Here is a 17,317-nt window from a genome sequence, read left to right as displayed (position 1 = left end):
TCTCCTTCCTTCCATTCAGCAATTGCTGGAGTTCCTTTTTTCTTCCTGTCTTTCCTTGATTTTATGTGTGTATGTGTGTAATTTTTTTTTTAAACCAAACTCTCATCCAGTAAGTCATGTTTGTTTTCTTGGAGACCTCTGTCTCAAGAACCATAGACCTTCCTGCTTCAACGAAGATGAGATGCTCTCTGTTCTGTCTGTGCTGCTGTTGACATGGGAGTGTTTCCTTTTGTTGCTCCCCTGGGTTCACAGTAGCCTTGTTTTGCTGGGACATATCCTTTTGTAACCTTACAAGAAATGGTGTATGAGGTATAATTTCTTTATCTTTGTATTTGAAGATGTATATTTTCTGTCCTATATTTGATTGATTGCTTAACCAAGAATAGAAATTCGAGATTGTAAAACTCAAAAGAGGTTACTCTTGAATCCAGTTTTTTTTGATGCCACTGCCTTTGTAATCCTTGTTCTTTCATACATGACCTTATTTTTTTTTGCACAGACATTCAAGGTCTTTTGTTTGTTTCACTTTGTTGTTTTTCAATATTATGAAATTTAATAATGGTATTCCTTTGTGTACATCTTTTTTTAATTCATTGTGCTGATGACTAGTGTACTCTTCAGACTAGAGACTCATGTCCCTCAATTCTGAGAAATTGTTATTTCTTGGATGATTTCTCCATGTTCTCTCTGTTCACTTTTTGTAGAATCTGTTAGCTGGATGTTAAACATCCTGGATTCATCTTCTCAATGTCTCTCTCGGTCTCTCTCTCTTTTTTAAATCATGTTGTCTATCCCTTTTTTTTTTTTTTATCCTACTCTTTAAACGATTATCTTGAGTTTTTCATTTTCTATTCCATTGTTTTATCATGAGTAATCCTATTTTTCATTTTAGGATTTTCTATTTATTGGTTGTTTTTTCCACAGCATTGTTATTTGTGGGGGCTATATCTTAATGTATCTTTAAGAATAGTACATAGTATATCTTTCTTTAGGTTTTTGTCTATAGCTAAATTACCTCTGCTTTCCTCTGGGTTATTTTTTCTGTTTGTGGTATGTTTGTACGTATTTTCCCTTTTATGCTAGAGGATTTCTTTTTTTTATGTACTGATCCTTGGCGGTACATTCATACCTAAAAGTAAGTGTAATAACTGATTGGAAGCTCTGTGTACTTGAGCAGATCTGGGTAATTGGCTGAGCTTTATTATATGAGATAGGCAAGGAGAGATCTGTTTTGTTGAAGGAACCAAAAAGTTGGCATAAGATATTTTTGAGGGCACACCTGGAAGGCTCAGTGATTGAGTGTCTGCCTTGCTCAGGTCATGATTCTGGGATGAGTCCTGCATTGGGCTCCCTGGAGGGAGCCTGCTTCTCCCTCTGCCTATATCTCTGCCTCTCTCTCTCTGCTTCTCTCATGAATAAATAAAATCTTTAAAGTATATATATATATATTTTTTGAAGGGAGCTGTTAAATTTTCCAGAGAAGAGTTTTCAGATATCCCTCCTGCTGATACTGTTCTCTAACAAGATGGACAGAGAAGATATGGATTAACCTGCTCCATATCCATAATTACATCCCCCACCTCCAGTTTTCAGCTTCTTGCTTCAAAGTCCTAAATCTCTTTAGTGTTCTGGGGATAAAGTGGTCCAATTCTCATCCATAACTCTCTAACGCTTTATAGTTTATTCTTCCTTAATTTCTTTCAGTAATATTTGTAGTTTTCAGTGTACAAGTCATATGCTTCTTTTTGTCAAATTTATTCCTAAGTATTTGTTTTCCTCATTTCCTTTTCAGATTGTTCATTATAAATGTATAGCCTTGCTGAATTTATTTGTTGTGATTTTTTTTGCAAATTTCTCAAGATTTTTTATATATAAGATCATATTATGTACAAATAGAGATAGTTTTCCTTATTCCTTTAAACTGGGTTCCATTTATTTCTTTTTATTATCTAATTGCCCTGATTAGAACCTCCAGTGCAGCGTGGAATAGAAGTGGCAAAAGTAGACATCCTTGTCTTGTTCATGGTGTTAGAGATACCTATTCAGTCTTTTATCACTAAGCATGATGTTAGCTGTGGAGTTTTTGTAGATAATCTTCCATCAGGTTGGAGAAATTCTCTTCTATTCCTAGTTCATTGACTTTTTATCCTGAGAAGGTACTGATTTTTGCCAAATATTTTTTCTTTATTGAGACAATAACATGATTTTTTTATTCTTTTACAATAATTGTGTTCCTGTGGTAAATCCCATTTAGTCATGGTGTATGAACCTTTTGATATGCTTCTAGAATCAATGTGCTAATATTTGTTGAATATTTGTGCAGCTGTAGATAAGAGACACTAGTCCATAGGTTTCATTTCTTATTATGTTAGCTAATGTTGATAATAGTGATAGTACTAGACTCATAGATTGAATTGGGAGGTATTCTTTTCACTTATGTTTTTTTGGAGGAGTTTGTAAAGGATTGATGGTTTATTCTTCTTTAAATGTTTCATAGTTTACCCTTGAAAGCATCCAATCCCAGGATTGTTTTTGTAGGAGGTTTTGATTACTGATTCAATCTTGTTATAAGTCTGCTGGGGTTTTCTGTTTCTTTTTAATGAGTTTCAGAATTTCTGCAGCACCTATGGTAATATCCCCTCTTTTATTTCTGATTTTAGTAATTTGAGTCCTTGCTCTTCTTTTCTTGGTCAGTTTACCTTTTAAAGGTCTGTCAATTTTGGTGTTCTTTCAAAAAACTAACATTTGCTTTTTTTGATTTTCTGTATTGGTTTTCTATTCTCCATTTCATTAATTTCTGTGATAGTCCTATTTCCTTTTTGTTTTGGGTTATGTTTGCTATTTTTCCATTTTCTTTGGGTAGAATGTTAAGTTATTGGATTGAGATCTTCATTTTTAATAGGCATTTGCAGTTGTAAATTTCCTTAGAAGCAACTGCTTCAGCTGCATCTCATAAGTTTTGGTATTGTGGTTTTTGTTTTCATTCATCTCAAAATATTTTCTAATTACATTTATGATTTCCTGTTTGACCCATTGGTTGTTTAGGAGCATATTGTTCAATTTCCACATATTTTTTTAATTTCCCAGATTTCTTCTGTTACTGATTTCTAATTCATTTCATTGTGGTCAGGGGAACATTATATGATTTTACTCTTATTAAACTCTCTGGGACTTGCTTTATAACCTCAGATAAGATCCATTTTGGAGAATGTTCCAGGTATACTTAGGAAGGATATGTATTCTGCTGTCATTGGGTGGAGTCTTCTATAGAGGTCTGTTAGGTCTAGTTGGCTTATAGTACTGGTCAAGCCTTTTATTTCATTGTTGATCTCCTATTTGTTTTATCCATTATTTGAAAGTGTAAAGTGTGTTATTGAAGTCTTCAAATACTATTGTTGACTTAACTATTGCTCCCTTCAATTCTGTCAGTTTTTGCAGCATGTGTTTTGGGAATTCTGTTGTTAGATGTATATATGTTTGTACTTTTAAAATCATTTTGAGGGATCCCTGGGTGGCGCAGCGGTTTGGCGCCTGCCTTTGGCCCAGGGCGCGATCCTGGAGACCCGGGATCAAATCCCACGTCAGGCTCCCGGTGCATGGAGCCTGCTTCTCCCTCTGCCTGTGTCTCTGCCCCCCCCTCTCTCTCTCTCTCTCTCTCTCTCTGTGACTATCATAAATAAATAAAAATTAAAAAAAATAATAAAATCATTTTGATAGATTGACACTTTTATCATTATAAAATGTTCTTTGTCTCCAGTAATAAAGATTGCATTTATTTATTCATGAGAGACAGAGAGAGGCAGAGACATAGGCAAAAGGAGAAGCAGGCTCCCTGCAGGGGTCCTGATGTGGGATTTGATCCCAGGACCCCAGGATCACAACCTGAGCCAAAGAGAGATGCTCAGCCACTAAGCCACCCAGGTGCCCCAACAGTTTTTGTCTTTTTTATTTTGTATGATATATATATATCTCCACTCCAGGTCTATTTGTGTTACTGTTTGTATGGGGTATTTTTCAGTCCTTTTACTTTCAACCTACTGATGTCTTTGAATCTAAAGTATGTAGTTTAGGGACAGCATATAGTTGGATCATGGTTGCTTGTTTGTTTAAATCCATTCTACCAGTCTCTCTGCCTTTTAATTAGAGTCTTTCATCCACTTAATGTAAATGTCCCTCACCATGCGTTTACTTGATTGTTTCCCCATGATTAGGTTCAAATCAGGCATTATTAGAAAAATATAAAGTCATGTTTTATCCTTCTCTGAATGTTACATATAGGTACATCTTGTCAGTTTGTCCCATTACTGATGATGTTAACTTTGATTATTGATTTAGGTCATGTCTGATAGATTTCTTTACTATAAAAGGTAACTTTCATTTGTCATTAATAAGTAATCTGGCTGAGTGAAGTAAGTCAGTCGGAGAAGGACAAACATTATATGTTCTCATTCATTTGGGGAATATAAATAATAGTGAAAGGGAATATAAGGGAAGGGGGAAGAAATGTGTGGGAAATATCAGAAAGGGAGACAGAACGTAAAGACTGCTAACTCTGGGAAACGAACTAGGGGTGGTAGAAGGGGAGGAGGGCGGGGGGTGGGAGTGAATGGGTGACGGGCACTGGGTGTTATTCTGTATGTTAGTAAATTGAACACCAATAAAAAATAAATTTAAAAAAATAAAAAAATAAAAAAAAATAAAAAAAATAAGTAATCTGTTCAAAGATACTTTGAAACTGTAAGTATTGTCCTCAACAAACTTTTACCAAATTGTTTTAGAATCCATCAATAATTTATTAATTTAAAATCTTTTCCTGAATTTGGATAAACAGCTACCAGCCCAATAAAATCCTTTCTCATATTTTTGGAATACACATTCATTTCCCAGAATCCTTGCAGTTAGGTCAGTTGACTAATTTGTTTCTGGCAAGTAGGTAACTAAGTGGTTTGTTGGATAACTGAGCTCTTTGGGAGTACAAACAGCAAAGAGCTTTATTTTCACCCAGTCACTGATTTCATCCATGCATTTCATGCACTGATTTCATCCATCACATCTTCTTTTCCTCTACTTTTCCTTCAGCCCCCTGGAAGATTCTGTAACTTTCTCATCTCTTTCAGTTAAGAGAACTGTGTTATTTTGCTAAATAAGACTTGTATTTTGAGTGCTTAAAAAAAGGCTACTCCAATTCAAAACTTCAGTCAGTGTTGCATCCAGTTCACTGTCTCTCCCTTTCTCACAGATCATTCCTGATCCTTGGCTTAGGTCCTATATTGTAAGGAGAAAAGTGTAGTTTGTTTTATTATTCTCCCTTCACATCCTGCTCTGCTACTTCTCTTTTTCAAAGGCAGGGCAGGAAGAAGTGGGGATAAAGGGCTGTCATGTAAAATCTTGCCTTTTGGAGACTGGAATTCTGTATGTCACAAATGTCCAAATACTGTCTCTTCATTGAGGCCTATTTTAGGTAGGTCTTTCTTAGAGATCTCCATACTTTGCCATTCCCTGGCCAAGGTATTTTTTTTTTTTTTTTTTTTTTTGGCCAAGGTATTATGATCCAGCTGTCCCCTTGAGACCAATGCCAAGCTCCAAACCCATACTTCATATTCTCCTTTGCTTGGTTCTCTACCCTTCATTCTGTCTTATATAGGATACCTTCAGAGCAGTTCAAGCCAGGCTATCTTTTGAATACACACACACACACACACACACACACACACAGCCCACAGGAAACTCATTCTTGCTTTGCCAAACAGTGGAAGTATTAATCACCCCACTGCTACAATATGTCATCATGGGCTTCTGGGATTATCCAGGGAGATTCATTTTACCATGGAGTAAAGAAGAAAATAAAGCATTCTACCCTGAACCTACAATTGTTAACGTCAGTGACTCCTTTCTGAATATAAATAAGATAGAAGTAGTAGATAGATGATCCTGGGATAAAGTTGGCCATTTTTTAGTAAACTCTGAATGAGGAGGCTCTAAATCCTTGGCATTTTAGCTTCTTTTTGGGACTTCAGAGGGATACTGTGAGACTGGGAAAAAAAAAAGTCTTATTCAACATTCTCTTTATAAATACAGTGAACACAATTAAAATAGCTTCTAATTACAGAATTATATTCTAATTACAGAATCCTTATACTATTATATAATTTATATTATTTATATAAAAATTTGCATACTTTTTCTCCTACTTAACACACTGGTCTGTCTTTTCTTCAGATTCTTCAAACTTATCATTCACACCTTTTTGTTCTTAATGGTCCCTCAGCATGGAACCCTACCTCCCAAATCTTTAGATGCTTAAATTTTGTTTTGTACTCAGATCTCACCTTTTTGTAGGCCTTTGCTGGCCATTCCATCTAAAGTAGCCCCCCCACTACCTAGTAGTTATGTTTTAGCACTTAAATTCTTGTTTTTTATTTGACTACTCCCCTATATCCACATTCAAGACTATGTCCCATGAGAACAGAGAGCTGCTCTGTCTTTTGTTCTGCTTAGACCCAGAATGTAAACTAGGATCTGGCACATCATATATGCCCAAGAAATATTTAATGAATAAATGAATGAACAGTATATCATGAGCTTTTTCTTCACAAGACATTGTCATTATATATTTTTTATGTAAATAAGTCAGTCAGAGAAGGACAAACATTATATGGTCTCATTCATTTGGGGAATATAAAAAAATAGTGAAAGGGAATAAAGGGGAAAGGAGGAAAAATGAGTGGGAAATATCAGAAAGGCAGACAGAACATGAAAGACTCCTAACTCTGGGAAACGAACTAGGGGAGGTGGGCGGGGGGTGTGACTGGGTGATGGGCACTGAGGTGGACACTTGACAGGATGAGCACTGGGTGTTATTTTATATGTTGGCAAATTGAACACCAATAAAAAATAAATTTAAATTAAAAAAATATTATCCTAATATCCTAAGAGTGGAAAGGAACTTAAATATGTGGCAATATAGTTGTTGGATTTGGATTTTTGTTTTGTTCTGTTTGACTTTTCACTAGGTAATGAGATTGTAGTTGAAATTCACTTATAAACTAGGGGCAGGGATCCCCAAGTGGCTCAGCAGTTTGGAGCCTGCCTTCAGCCCAAGGTATGATCCTGGAGTCCCGGGATCAAGTCCCACATCAGGCTCCCTGCATGGAGCCTGCTTCTCCCTCTGCCTCTCTCTCTCTCTGTGTGTCTCTCATGAATGAATAAATAAAATCTTTATAAACTAGGGGCATCTGGTGGCTCAGTTAAGCATCTAGCTCCTTTTTTTTTTTTTTTTTTTTTTTTTTTTTTTTAAGATTCTATTCAACCACTGAGCCACCCAGGCGTCCCAAACATCTGGCTCTTAATTTCACTCAGGTCACAATCTCCTGGTTGTGGGGGCAAGCCCTGTGTTGGGCTCTGTGCTCAGTGCAGAGTCTCCTTGAGATTCTCTCTCCATCTCTTTCTTCCCTGCTTATATGTGTGCTTACTCTTTCTACCTCTCTAAATAGATATTTTTTTAATTTACTTGTAAACTAAAAACATTTTGATAATAATTAAGTTTCCCTTAGCATGGAGGTTGTGATGGGGCAGTGTGTGTACCTATACATATTTATTTCAAGCAGCACATTCCCATTTATGGTTTCATTGTAGAGCTTCACCAAAAAAACAGTATTCTTCTAAAATTATATTCACAGGTATTGAGCCAGGTCCTACTATGTATTTATTTGGGAAATTTAAAATTGCCTTAGATGTTTTACCATATCACCTCTGGTGAATAATTCCAGAAACCTTAGACATCACACATTTTTTTTTTTTTTATATGAAAAGGCATCATAGCATCTTGAGGATCTTTAAGTTACTTTATAAACTGCTCTCCACATTGTCTGGGATGATCACCCTCAAGGCTGAGCCAGGAAACCACAGGGAAGAAAAGGAGTCTTCTTATACCTAATGATCTCATTTATAAATTAGACCTTATTATTGAGCTGAAGAACAGAATGAAGTTCATTCTGTTCTTATAAAGGCTTTCTTAATGTGTTATGCTTATTACACATAGTGAAAATATTGTCAATTTTTTATCTGGATTACTTTTTAATTGCATGTGCTTAATGATTTCATCAGATATTCTTCATGTATAAGAACTTGATTTTATATCTGACCTAGCCTAGATTAAATTAAGGCTAAACTAGAAAATCACATACACACACACAAATTACTTTTCTTCTTCCAAACTAGTGTTAACAAATTGGTAGAGAGTACCTAACTGTATCTTTGCAGCAGTTTAAAAGAGAATATCCTTTCCTGTGCTAGCTAGCCCAAGTTGCAAAGGAGTTGTATATCTCTGTAAGTATTCAGAACTCTAACCTATCAGACAAAAACAATCCTCTAAATTTTGACTTGGTCTATTAACTGTTATTCTCTCAGAAAAAAAATACTGTAGGTTAGAGTAGAGAAAGTTAGAACATAATGACATCAAGTGTGACTAGATCCACCACCAGGGTACGGAACAATTAACATTTCAGAATATCAGTAAGCAGTAAGCTAAAAGAAGGTTTAGTGTTAGGGTGAGGAAAAGGATAGATAATTTGTAGATAAAACTACATTTCAGAAGATTGATAATACTGACTAAAAATAGAATTTTGCTCACTTGTTGAGTGCTCAATTAGTAAGTGTTCAAGTGTAAAGAAAGAATATAATTGATACTCCTTGAGAAGGGGAATGCTGGTGGCAACTGGAAAAGATCTTCACTTACAATATACCTCATGCTTAGGTAGGACTCCTCATAGTTAAGAATTTAAATTTAAGGCTCTGCTTCTAGGTTAATATATTTTCAGATTCAAGCTGACTTTATAAAGCACTTTTTTAAAAATATAAATTGTGTGTATTGGGGACTACCTCTTAAAACATTCCTGTAGGTTAGGAGTCAGCAAACTTTTTAATTCAAGAGCTACATAGCAAATATTTTAGATTTTGTGTGCCATCTGGTCTCTGTCACCACCACTTTACCATTGTAAAATGAATGAAACCATAGGTAATAAAACAAATGAGGCATAGCTATGGTTTAATAATATTTTATTTACAAAAATAAGAAGCAGACCAGATTTAACCTTAGGTCATAATTTGCCAACCTCTGAACTAAATGGCATTGTGTCTGAAATCTTAGGTACCTTGTGCATTTTGGTATCAATTTTAATTCCTGCATTCTCTTTGTATAAATTCTCAACATTTAGTTACTTCACGGAAACCAAGGGAAGATGAAAAAGATGGTCAGGCATATAAATTTGTGTCACGTTCTGAGATGGAAGCAGATATTAAAGCTGGAAAATATTTGGAACATGGGGAATATGAAGGAAATCTCTATGGAACCAAAATTGATTCTATTCTTGAAGTTGTCCAAACTGGACGAACTTGCATTTTGGATGTCAACCCACAAGTAAGCTGCATGGATTCTAAAGTTGCTTTAAATTTTTAATTCCTGTGAAGTTTTTGTTTGGTTTTATTTTCAAATTTTGAGGGTGCCTCTTTCTATCACCTGTTGGTAATAGAGAACCTTAATACGCATCCACATCTAGTTAGATAAATCTCTGATCAATAATTAGGCCACAGAGGTTTAGATAACAATAGAACTTGATAGAAGTTTAATATTTACTTACTTGCTCAAGTAATGTGTAAATACACATTAGGAAATATTAATTTTAAAATTTCAACAAAGCTACAACAAAGAATAAAGAATTAAAGTCCCACACCTTCCCAACCAACACACACACACACACACACACACACCATTCTCTTCATTCTCATTCCCTCTCTCTCCGACCCCTTCCCACCCCACTACATTCAACCCAACTTCCGTACTCAGATAATTAATAATAGTTTGGTATATATCTTTGTCATTTTAGTATGCCTTAAATACAATATATAGATATATCATTTTATTAGTTTTTTATGGGTTTTCTATTTTCCTCTGTTACATAAATAGGAAAATTCTGTATAGATTCTTTAGCTTTAGTTCTTTGTAATTGCTCCATAGTGTTTCGTAGTACAAATGTATATTAATTTATTTAACCACTGTCAGTAGACACAGATTATTTCTGCTTTTTCAATATTAACAGAATTCTACAAGTAACAGAGAAAGCATTTACATTATTCTTGATGATTTTTGGATCATTAAGTTCAATACTTTCCTTTTTCTGAGAATTAAAAGGTAGTATGAGGTCAGAACACAGTTAATGGATCACTATTTTAGGAAAGAAATATATGAAATCAAAAGGATAGAAGGGGGCAAGTATTAAATTACATCCTTAATCCTTAGAGGGCAGATAGACTTTGATTAGTTAGCATTTAGTATAAATTAAAGGGTAACATAATTCAAATTTTAATCCCATATAAATTAGTTTGTAATTATTCTTCTACACAGGCCCTGAAAGTGCTGAGGACATCCGAATTCATGCCCTATGTTGTATTTATTGCTGCTCCAGAACTAGAGACATTACGTGCTATGCACAAGGCAGTGGTGGATGCTGGTATCACGACTAAGCTTTTGACGGTGAGCAGTTCTTTTTAGGCTGACAATATTATTTTACTCCTAAGATTTTTTTCTTTTTTCTTTCTGGGCATGTTTAATTCTACTCATATTAATGAAATATACTATATACTATATGATGTGTTGCAGAATAAAAATTCATTAGATGTAGCTAGGATTTGGAATATTATGGCTTTTACTTAAAAATAATCATTCACTTTATTTTAAAACATAAGTTTATTCCTCCTATGTAAATGAAATGGAGCAATAGTAAAATATGCATATAAATCCAACTTTCATTTTATCAATGAGGAAACTGGGCTCCAAGACCATTAACAAGCATATTCATCATAAGGTTTACTACTGGTTGTTAGTTCTGACTTTTAGTTCCTATTACCTGTTTTCTCTTGTTCTCCTCTCTCTTTTCATCTTATGGGAAATTTAAAATACATACAAAGGGGAAAAAAATGAGAACTTCCATATTCCCATCACCTAGCTTCAGTAATGTGTGGCCATTTCTGTTTCAATTAGACCTCTCTTCACCTCCGCCCTATCTTGAATTATTTTAAAGCAAATCTTTGATATGTCAACTGCAAATACTTTATCTATCTCTAAAGATAAAGACTTTTAAAATATAATCATAACACTATTAATACAAGAAAATAAGGGCTACTTCTTAATATAAATATACTATCTATATTTGAATTTCTCCAAGATTTATAATTTTTTTTACAGTTGATTTGTTCAAATTGGATCCAAACAAGATGAACACGTTGCATTTACTTGATATCTTCTAAATTTCTTTTTTCCCCCCAGCTTAGTTGAGGATAATTGACATATAATAAACTGTACATACCACAAGTACACAACTTGGTAAGTCTGGGCATATGGATACACCCATAAAAGCTATCACAGTCAGGATAATATACATGTCCATCACCTCTAAGGGTGTCCTTGTGCTCCTTCAGGATTCCTCCTTCCCACTGCATCTACTTCTTCCCACACTATTTCTACTTCTTCACACTAATTCTGAAATTACACAGTGTTAATCCTGTTTGTTCTTTTTCAGGTTTCTCTAAGTCTCTACTTAACTTTTTGAATATCTGAAATACAGTTATAATAATATTTTCATGTCATCATGTACTAATTCTGACATTTGTGTCAGTTCTGGATCAATTTTGACCTGAATGACTTTTCTTCTCACATTGGCCATATTTTCCTGCTGCTTTTCCTAGCGATTTTTTATTAGGTGCAAGACATTGTGAGCTTTTGTTCGAGGATATACTTGTTGAGAGATGGTTTGTTCCTTTCAGGTGTTGCTTTTAAAATGTTATGTAAGACCAGAACAGTTCTTAATCTAGGGGCAGTTCTCCATCCTGAGGCAAGACCATTTGAGGACTCTTCCAAATGGCCTGTGCATATTGAAGAGGTCCTGTCCCTGGCTCAGGTTGAATACTTTTCATTTTTTTCTGGTGATTCTTTGGTGGCCTCAGGTAGATTTACACAGCGCTGATTGGTATACAGCTGTATGCTGGAAGAGGGAAAGGTTTGCCAGTCTCTGAAGTTTTCTCTCCATGCTGCTATTTTGTTCAGGTATTCTGTCCTGTGAACTCTTGCCACCCTGGTCTCTGAGCTCTTAGGTCTGTCCCAACTTGGAATATTGGGTAGGCTCTTTCTGGGCTCCACCTTGTATACTGCAGCCTAGAAAGTCTTTCAAGACAGTTGGGTTAGTTTTAGGGCTCATTTCATTTGTTTCTCTGAGATATCAGTCTTCTGTTGCCTCATGCTCAAGGTCTTAAAAACTGTTTTTCCATACATTTTTTCTTTTCATTATCCAATGGGAGGGTTAGTTTAATTTCTGTTACTACATCTTAGCTGGAAGTAGACATCCCTTTACTCTGTTCTAATCTGTAAATTCTCACTTCCCACCCTCCCCTCTTTGTAGCCTTCAATTTTAGTTGTTCAAAAAAATGGGTTAGGGCACCTGGGTGGCTCAGTTGATTAAGCATTTGACTCTTGATTTGGGCTCATATCATGATCTCTGGGTCATGAGATCAAGCCCTTCCTCTAACAAAAACAAACAAAACAAAACAAAATTTGGATCAGTTATCCTATAGAGTGCTACAAAGTCTAGATTTTACCAATTCTGTCCCCATTGTGTCATTTCCCTTTGTTGCCCATATTTCCTGTGAACTAATAGAGGCTTGATCAGATGATACAGGTTTAGTTTTTTCCCCAAGAATAATTAATAACTGGTACTTGTTTTATTACATTTTGAGGCATATGAAAGGCTTGCTCTTTTTGTGATAAGGTTAATCAGTGGATTCAGATGTTGTGAGCCTGATCTGTAAAGTTCCCCAGTAGCTTTTTACCTAGTGATTTTGGCAAGCTTTATTCATCTTTGCCCAGATCACTTATTTGTTTAGGAATTTTAAGATGATGATAATCATTTTGTCATTCTGAATTTATTTTTTATTTTTTATTTTTTTAAAGATTTTATTTGTTTATTCATGAGAGACACACAGAGAGAGGCAGAGACACAAGAAGAGGGAGAAGCAGGCTCCGTGCAGGGAGCCAGATACAGGACCCGATCCCGGGTCTCCAGGATCACGCTCTGGGCTGAAGGTGGCGCTAAACCGCTGAGCCATCCGGGCTGCCCTCATTCTGAATTTATAAACTAGAGTTCTTCTAAGAAATAACTTTTCCAAAAAAAAAAAGAAATAACTTTTCCTCAACTAGTTGATTGAAGTAGAGTTCATATAGGAAAGTCAGGGTATATGCTGATAACTTTTTATGAGTCCATTTTCAGAATAATGGATTGTTCTGAGAGCCTCCAGAAGTAACAGCTGGTCAAAGAAGGTTTGTTTTCTTTGTTTTTTAGTTTCATTATGAGCACCTAATGTGAGTTTTTGATGTAGTTACTCTATTACAGTTTTTCTTATTGATGCTCAAATTGTCCCATCTTTGACCAATAGGAGTGTATTCAAGTTGGCCCTTGCAAAGTTACTTCATGAGCCCAGTAGTCTCAGCTTACTTGCTCATCTCTGGTATGACAGATGCTCCAAGCTCCTCTTATACATATCCTATTCTAGGCCAGTTATCAGCTGTTTCTTCAAGAAGCTCTGGTTCCTTTTAGAGTAAATAGTGTTTTAAGCTACTACCAGGAGTGTATGTTGTCACAAGATTGATCATTTCTAGCTATGTCTTTCAGGTAGACAGAACTAGGATATATGTTTTTCTGTTGCATGTTTGAAAGAAACTGTATCATGAATTCATACTGCTACTTCCTATTCAAATTAGAAAATGAAGGCTTTTATTTAACCTCTTTTATCTTATGGATATCTCCATTCTGAGTACTGAGTATCCCAGTTCTCAAAAACACTGGGAATGTTAGACTTAGAATATCACATAATTGCTCATTTGCTTTATCCCAATGTACACACACAACAGTCTGAGAATAAGTACACCCAACATTGCCAGATGTGATTACCACAAACTGTGTTTTGTTTTGTTTTGTTTTGTTGTTTTGTTGTGGGGGTTTTTTGTCCTTAAGGTTTATCTGAGTATATACAGTCAGTTGTTTTAAAGTCCCTTGGAATACTTTCCCTCTGTACTTAGTTTAGTTACTACTCTTTTTGATGTTTAAATCGGCCTATGTTTTGCTTGAAGGAATGTTCAGCTTGTCTTTTGAGTCTTTTTAACATAACCTAATAATCTTTGATAAATCTTTACTTCCTAGTTAGACAAGATGTTCCAGGTTTTCTTGCACTTTTCTTGGCCCAGGCCTAGAACCAGCCATCCAAAAAACTTGGTTCCTTTCCGTTGGAAATGGTATTTAGAGACAGTATAGGTGCTACAGTTGTGTGCTCAACTTATTTGCTTCTTATTTCCGGGCTTTTCAGTGCCAGATATAGGAAATACATTTTCGTTTTTTAAAAAACACACATCATTTGTTCAATTTGAGAGTTCCAATTTGAACTTTACATTATTTTACTTCTTTGACTCTATATTTTTTTTCCTTATGTTGAAAATCTTGGTTCCAGATGATATTAACATAATTTCTTACTTTACATATATAAACTAAGAACCCATTGTATATATATATATAAATGATATATGTGTGTGTATGTGTGTGTGTGTGTGTGTGTATATATATATATATATATAATTTCTAAGTAACAATATCAATATCAACAGTATAAAAACATTTAAGTTTCAGGCTTTTAAAAAATTGTTCCTAAGATATATCCCACTGGGTATTATTTTAAAGTCACTGAAATAATTCCTTTCTGTGTGGTTAAATCATCAACTTGAAACACAAGTTTATGGGCCGCCCTGGTGGCTTAGTGGTTTAGCGCTGCCTTCAGCCCAGGGCATGATCCTGGAGGCCCTGGATCGAGTTCCAAGTCAGGCTCCCTGCATGGAGCCTGCTTCTCCCTCTGCCTGTGTCTCTGCCTCTCTCTTTCTCTGTCTCTAATAAATAAATAAAATCTTAAAAAAAAAAAAAAAAGTTTCATTTTGCTTTTGATTTTTAGGTATTGCTCTTTGTTTTATTTGTATTTAGTTTTGTTGTATATTTCTATACATTCCATAGTTCTAAAGTAAATCTTAACAGAAAAATCTAGCTTTTCTCTGTCATCTCCATTCCCACCTACATAGATCATTTTCATAATTTTTTTAAATATAAGCAAGTATGTATGTGTACCCTCCCTCCCTCATTTCTTTAAAAAGTAGCCTATTGTACTGAGTAGTTTGCATTTTCCACTTACCAATATATTTAGAGAATCTCCCTTTTTTTTTTTAAATGAAGCAGATTGCTCATGACTGTAATACATAAGAATTGTTTTCAAGTTGAATCGAGGTTGTTTACACAACTAAAGATATTTTAATTGTTTCCAACTGACTTAGAGATGTCAGTGAAAATATTAACTGAAATGTAAGCATAGTATCCCTCAGTCCTAATTCGGAACTCATTTCTCTCTATACTTCCCTTTTGGTATTTTCACAAAACTCATTTTCTTATATACCATCATTATACTGATGATTCCTTGTTAGTGTATAGGTAACCCAGAACTCAGAGCTCCACCTTGCATAAACCATTGCTACTTAGCTTACATCTGCACTTGGATGTCTCCTGAAACATTTTAAACTTAACACGTACAAAACAGAACATTGTGTTTCCCCCCAAAAAATTGTGCTCTCCCTACTCCCACTCCCCAACTCTGCATTTTCTACAACTTATTTTACATCTTGATTGATTCATTCATTCATTCATCACTTTTCATATCCAACCCATCAGCCAATCTTGATGAATTTATCACTAGAATGTATTTCCAGTCTAGTTTCATTTCCATCTCCTCTTTCTCCATCACAAGCCAGTGTGACCTTTCTATTGCATGTGAGTTCTCTACAACCTAGCTCTCGTACTCATCTCAAGGTCTCACCTCTGTCCTCAGTCCCTCCATTCCTCCATCCATCCTGGTCTTTCAGTATCTTAAAAATATCAGGGTCATTTCCCTCCCAGATTTTGCATTGGTGTTTTCTCTGACTAGAATGCTCTTTCCCCCACTATAGTTCTCGACTTAAATGTCATTTACTTGGTGTCTTTGTAATCACTCTTTCTAAAGGAGAATTTTCAAAATTCTTTGTTCCTGATTGGTTTCTTTTATAGTAGTACTTATTACAACTTGGAACTTTTTGTGTTTTTTGCCTTTAATCTGTCTCCTTCTCTGGAGGATAGGAACCCACTCTGTCTTATTCATTGTTGTATCTACAGATGATGAAACATTATAGACATCTTAATAGGAACTCAATAAATATTTGAAGAAAATGTAGAAGTACTGTGGAACTTCAAAGTAGTTGCAATATACTTGCTCATGTAGAACCCACTACTTATTCATTCTTCACATTCCAAAATGGCTGGAAATATTATACAAAATATAAACAATGTTAGCTAAATAAGTATGTGTGTATGTGTTGATGAGGGTAGGAAGCATGTAGTTAGTCTTCAAAATACATTTCTAATATTTTCTTTCCTAGAGATAGGCAGCAGATTTGGCTTTGAGCTTAACAGGCACTGCAGAATGGTTTCCATAATCTACAGAACCCATAAGATAAATTTTTGAGCTCTTTCCACGCCACCATAATGGTACACATGTATGTCCTGGCAGATGCTCTCAAGAGCATTAACACTGATGAAAGGAGTGCCAGGTTCTTACTAGGCCATGCCCAAAGTCATTACCTAGTTTCTAACCTGGATGATGAAGCATGGTCACTTGGCTAATTTGAAATCATTGATTACAGAGCTGGGAAACTCGTGAAACTCATGAGCAGGTTAAACAAGCGTGGAATGATCAGCCCCAGATTTTATGCAACTCAAAGATCTAGAAAAATGGCATAATATTCTGTTCCTCTCCTACCAGTTTGGTTTCATTATACTGACAACCTCAGCTGGCCTCATGGACCATGAGGAAGCAAGACAAAAACCCACGGAAGGGAAAATCTGGCATTCTTTTTCTAGTAATAGAACATATACATGCAAATTTTTAAAAAATCATTTGAAAAGCATGATAGATTTGGGCTGGAAACTGCAATAACTCTTTTATTACCTTAGATTTCACCCTAAGATTATTGTCAGCAATAATTAGGAGTCTTATCCTAAGATCAGTGAAACAGAAGATACAGAATACTCATAAAGCAAACATGAACACCGCTGGAAAGACTAGGATATGAACAGATGGTAATGTCTGTTTTAACACTGTATAGATTAGATTTTGAGCATTAATGTCAGAATCACCATAAACAAAAGTC

General features: G+C 35.2%; 1 protein-coding gene across 9 annotated transcripts in view; it reads left to right on the top strand.

The window, feature by feature from the left end:
* PALS2 (protein associated with LIN7 2, MAGUK p55 family member) overlaps nucleotides 1-17,317 on the top strand; it is a 114,683-nt gene that overhangs the window by 89,452 nt on the left and 7,914 nt on the right. For all 9 annotated transcript variants that reach the window (XM_072783738.1, XM_072783744.1, XM_072783739.1 and 6 more), the window contains 2 exons: nucleotides 9,216-9,418; nucleotides 10,403-10,531. In XM_072783738.1, the coding sequence (XP_072639839.1) occupies nucleotides 9,216-9,418; nucleotides 10,403-10,531 (332 nt within the window). The remainder of the gene's footprint in view (nucleotides 1-9,215; nucleotides 9,419-10,402; nucleotides 10,532-17,317) is intronic.

The sequence above is a fragment of the Canis lupus genome, chromosome 18, assembly GCF_048164855.1.
Source record: "Canis lupus baileyi chromosome 18, mCanLup2.hap1, whole genome shotgun sequence".
In the NCBI taxonomy this organism is placed as follows: domain Eukaryota; kingdom Metazoa; phylum Chordata; class Mammalia; order Carnivora; family Canidae; genus Canis; species Canis lupus.
This window is presented reverse-complemented; position numbering and strand designations above follow the sequence as displayed.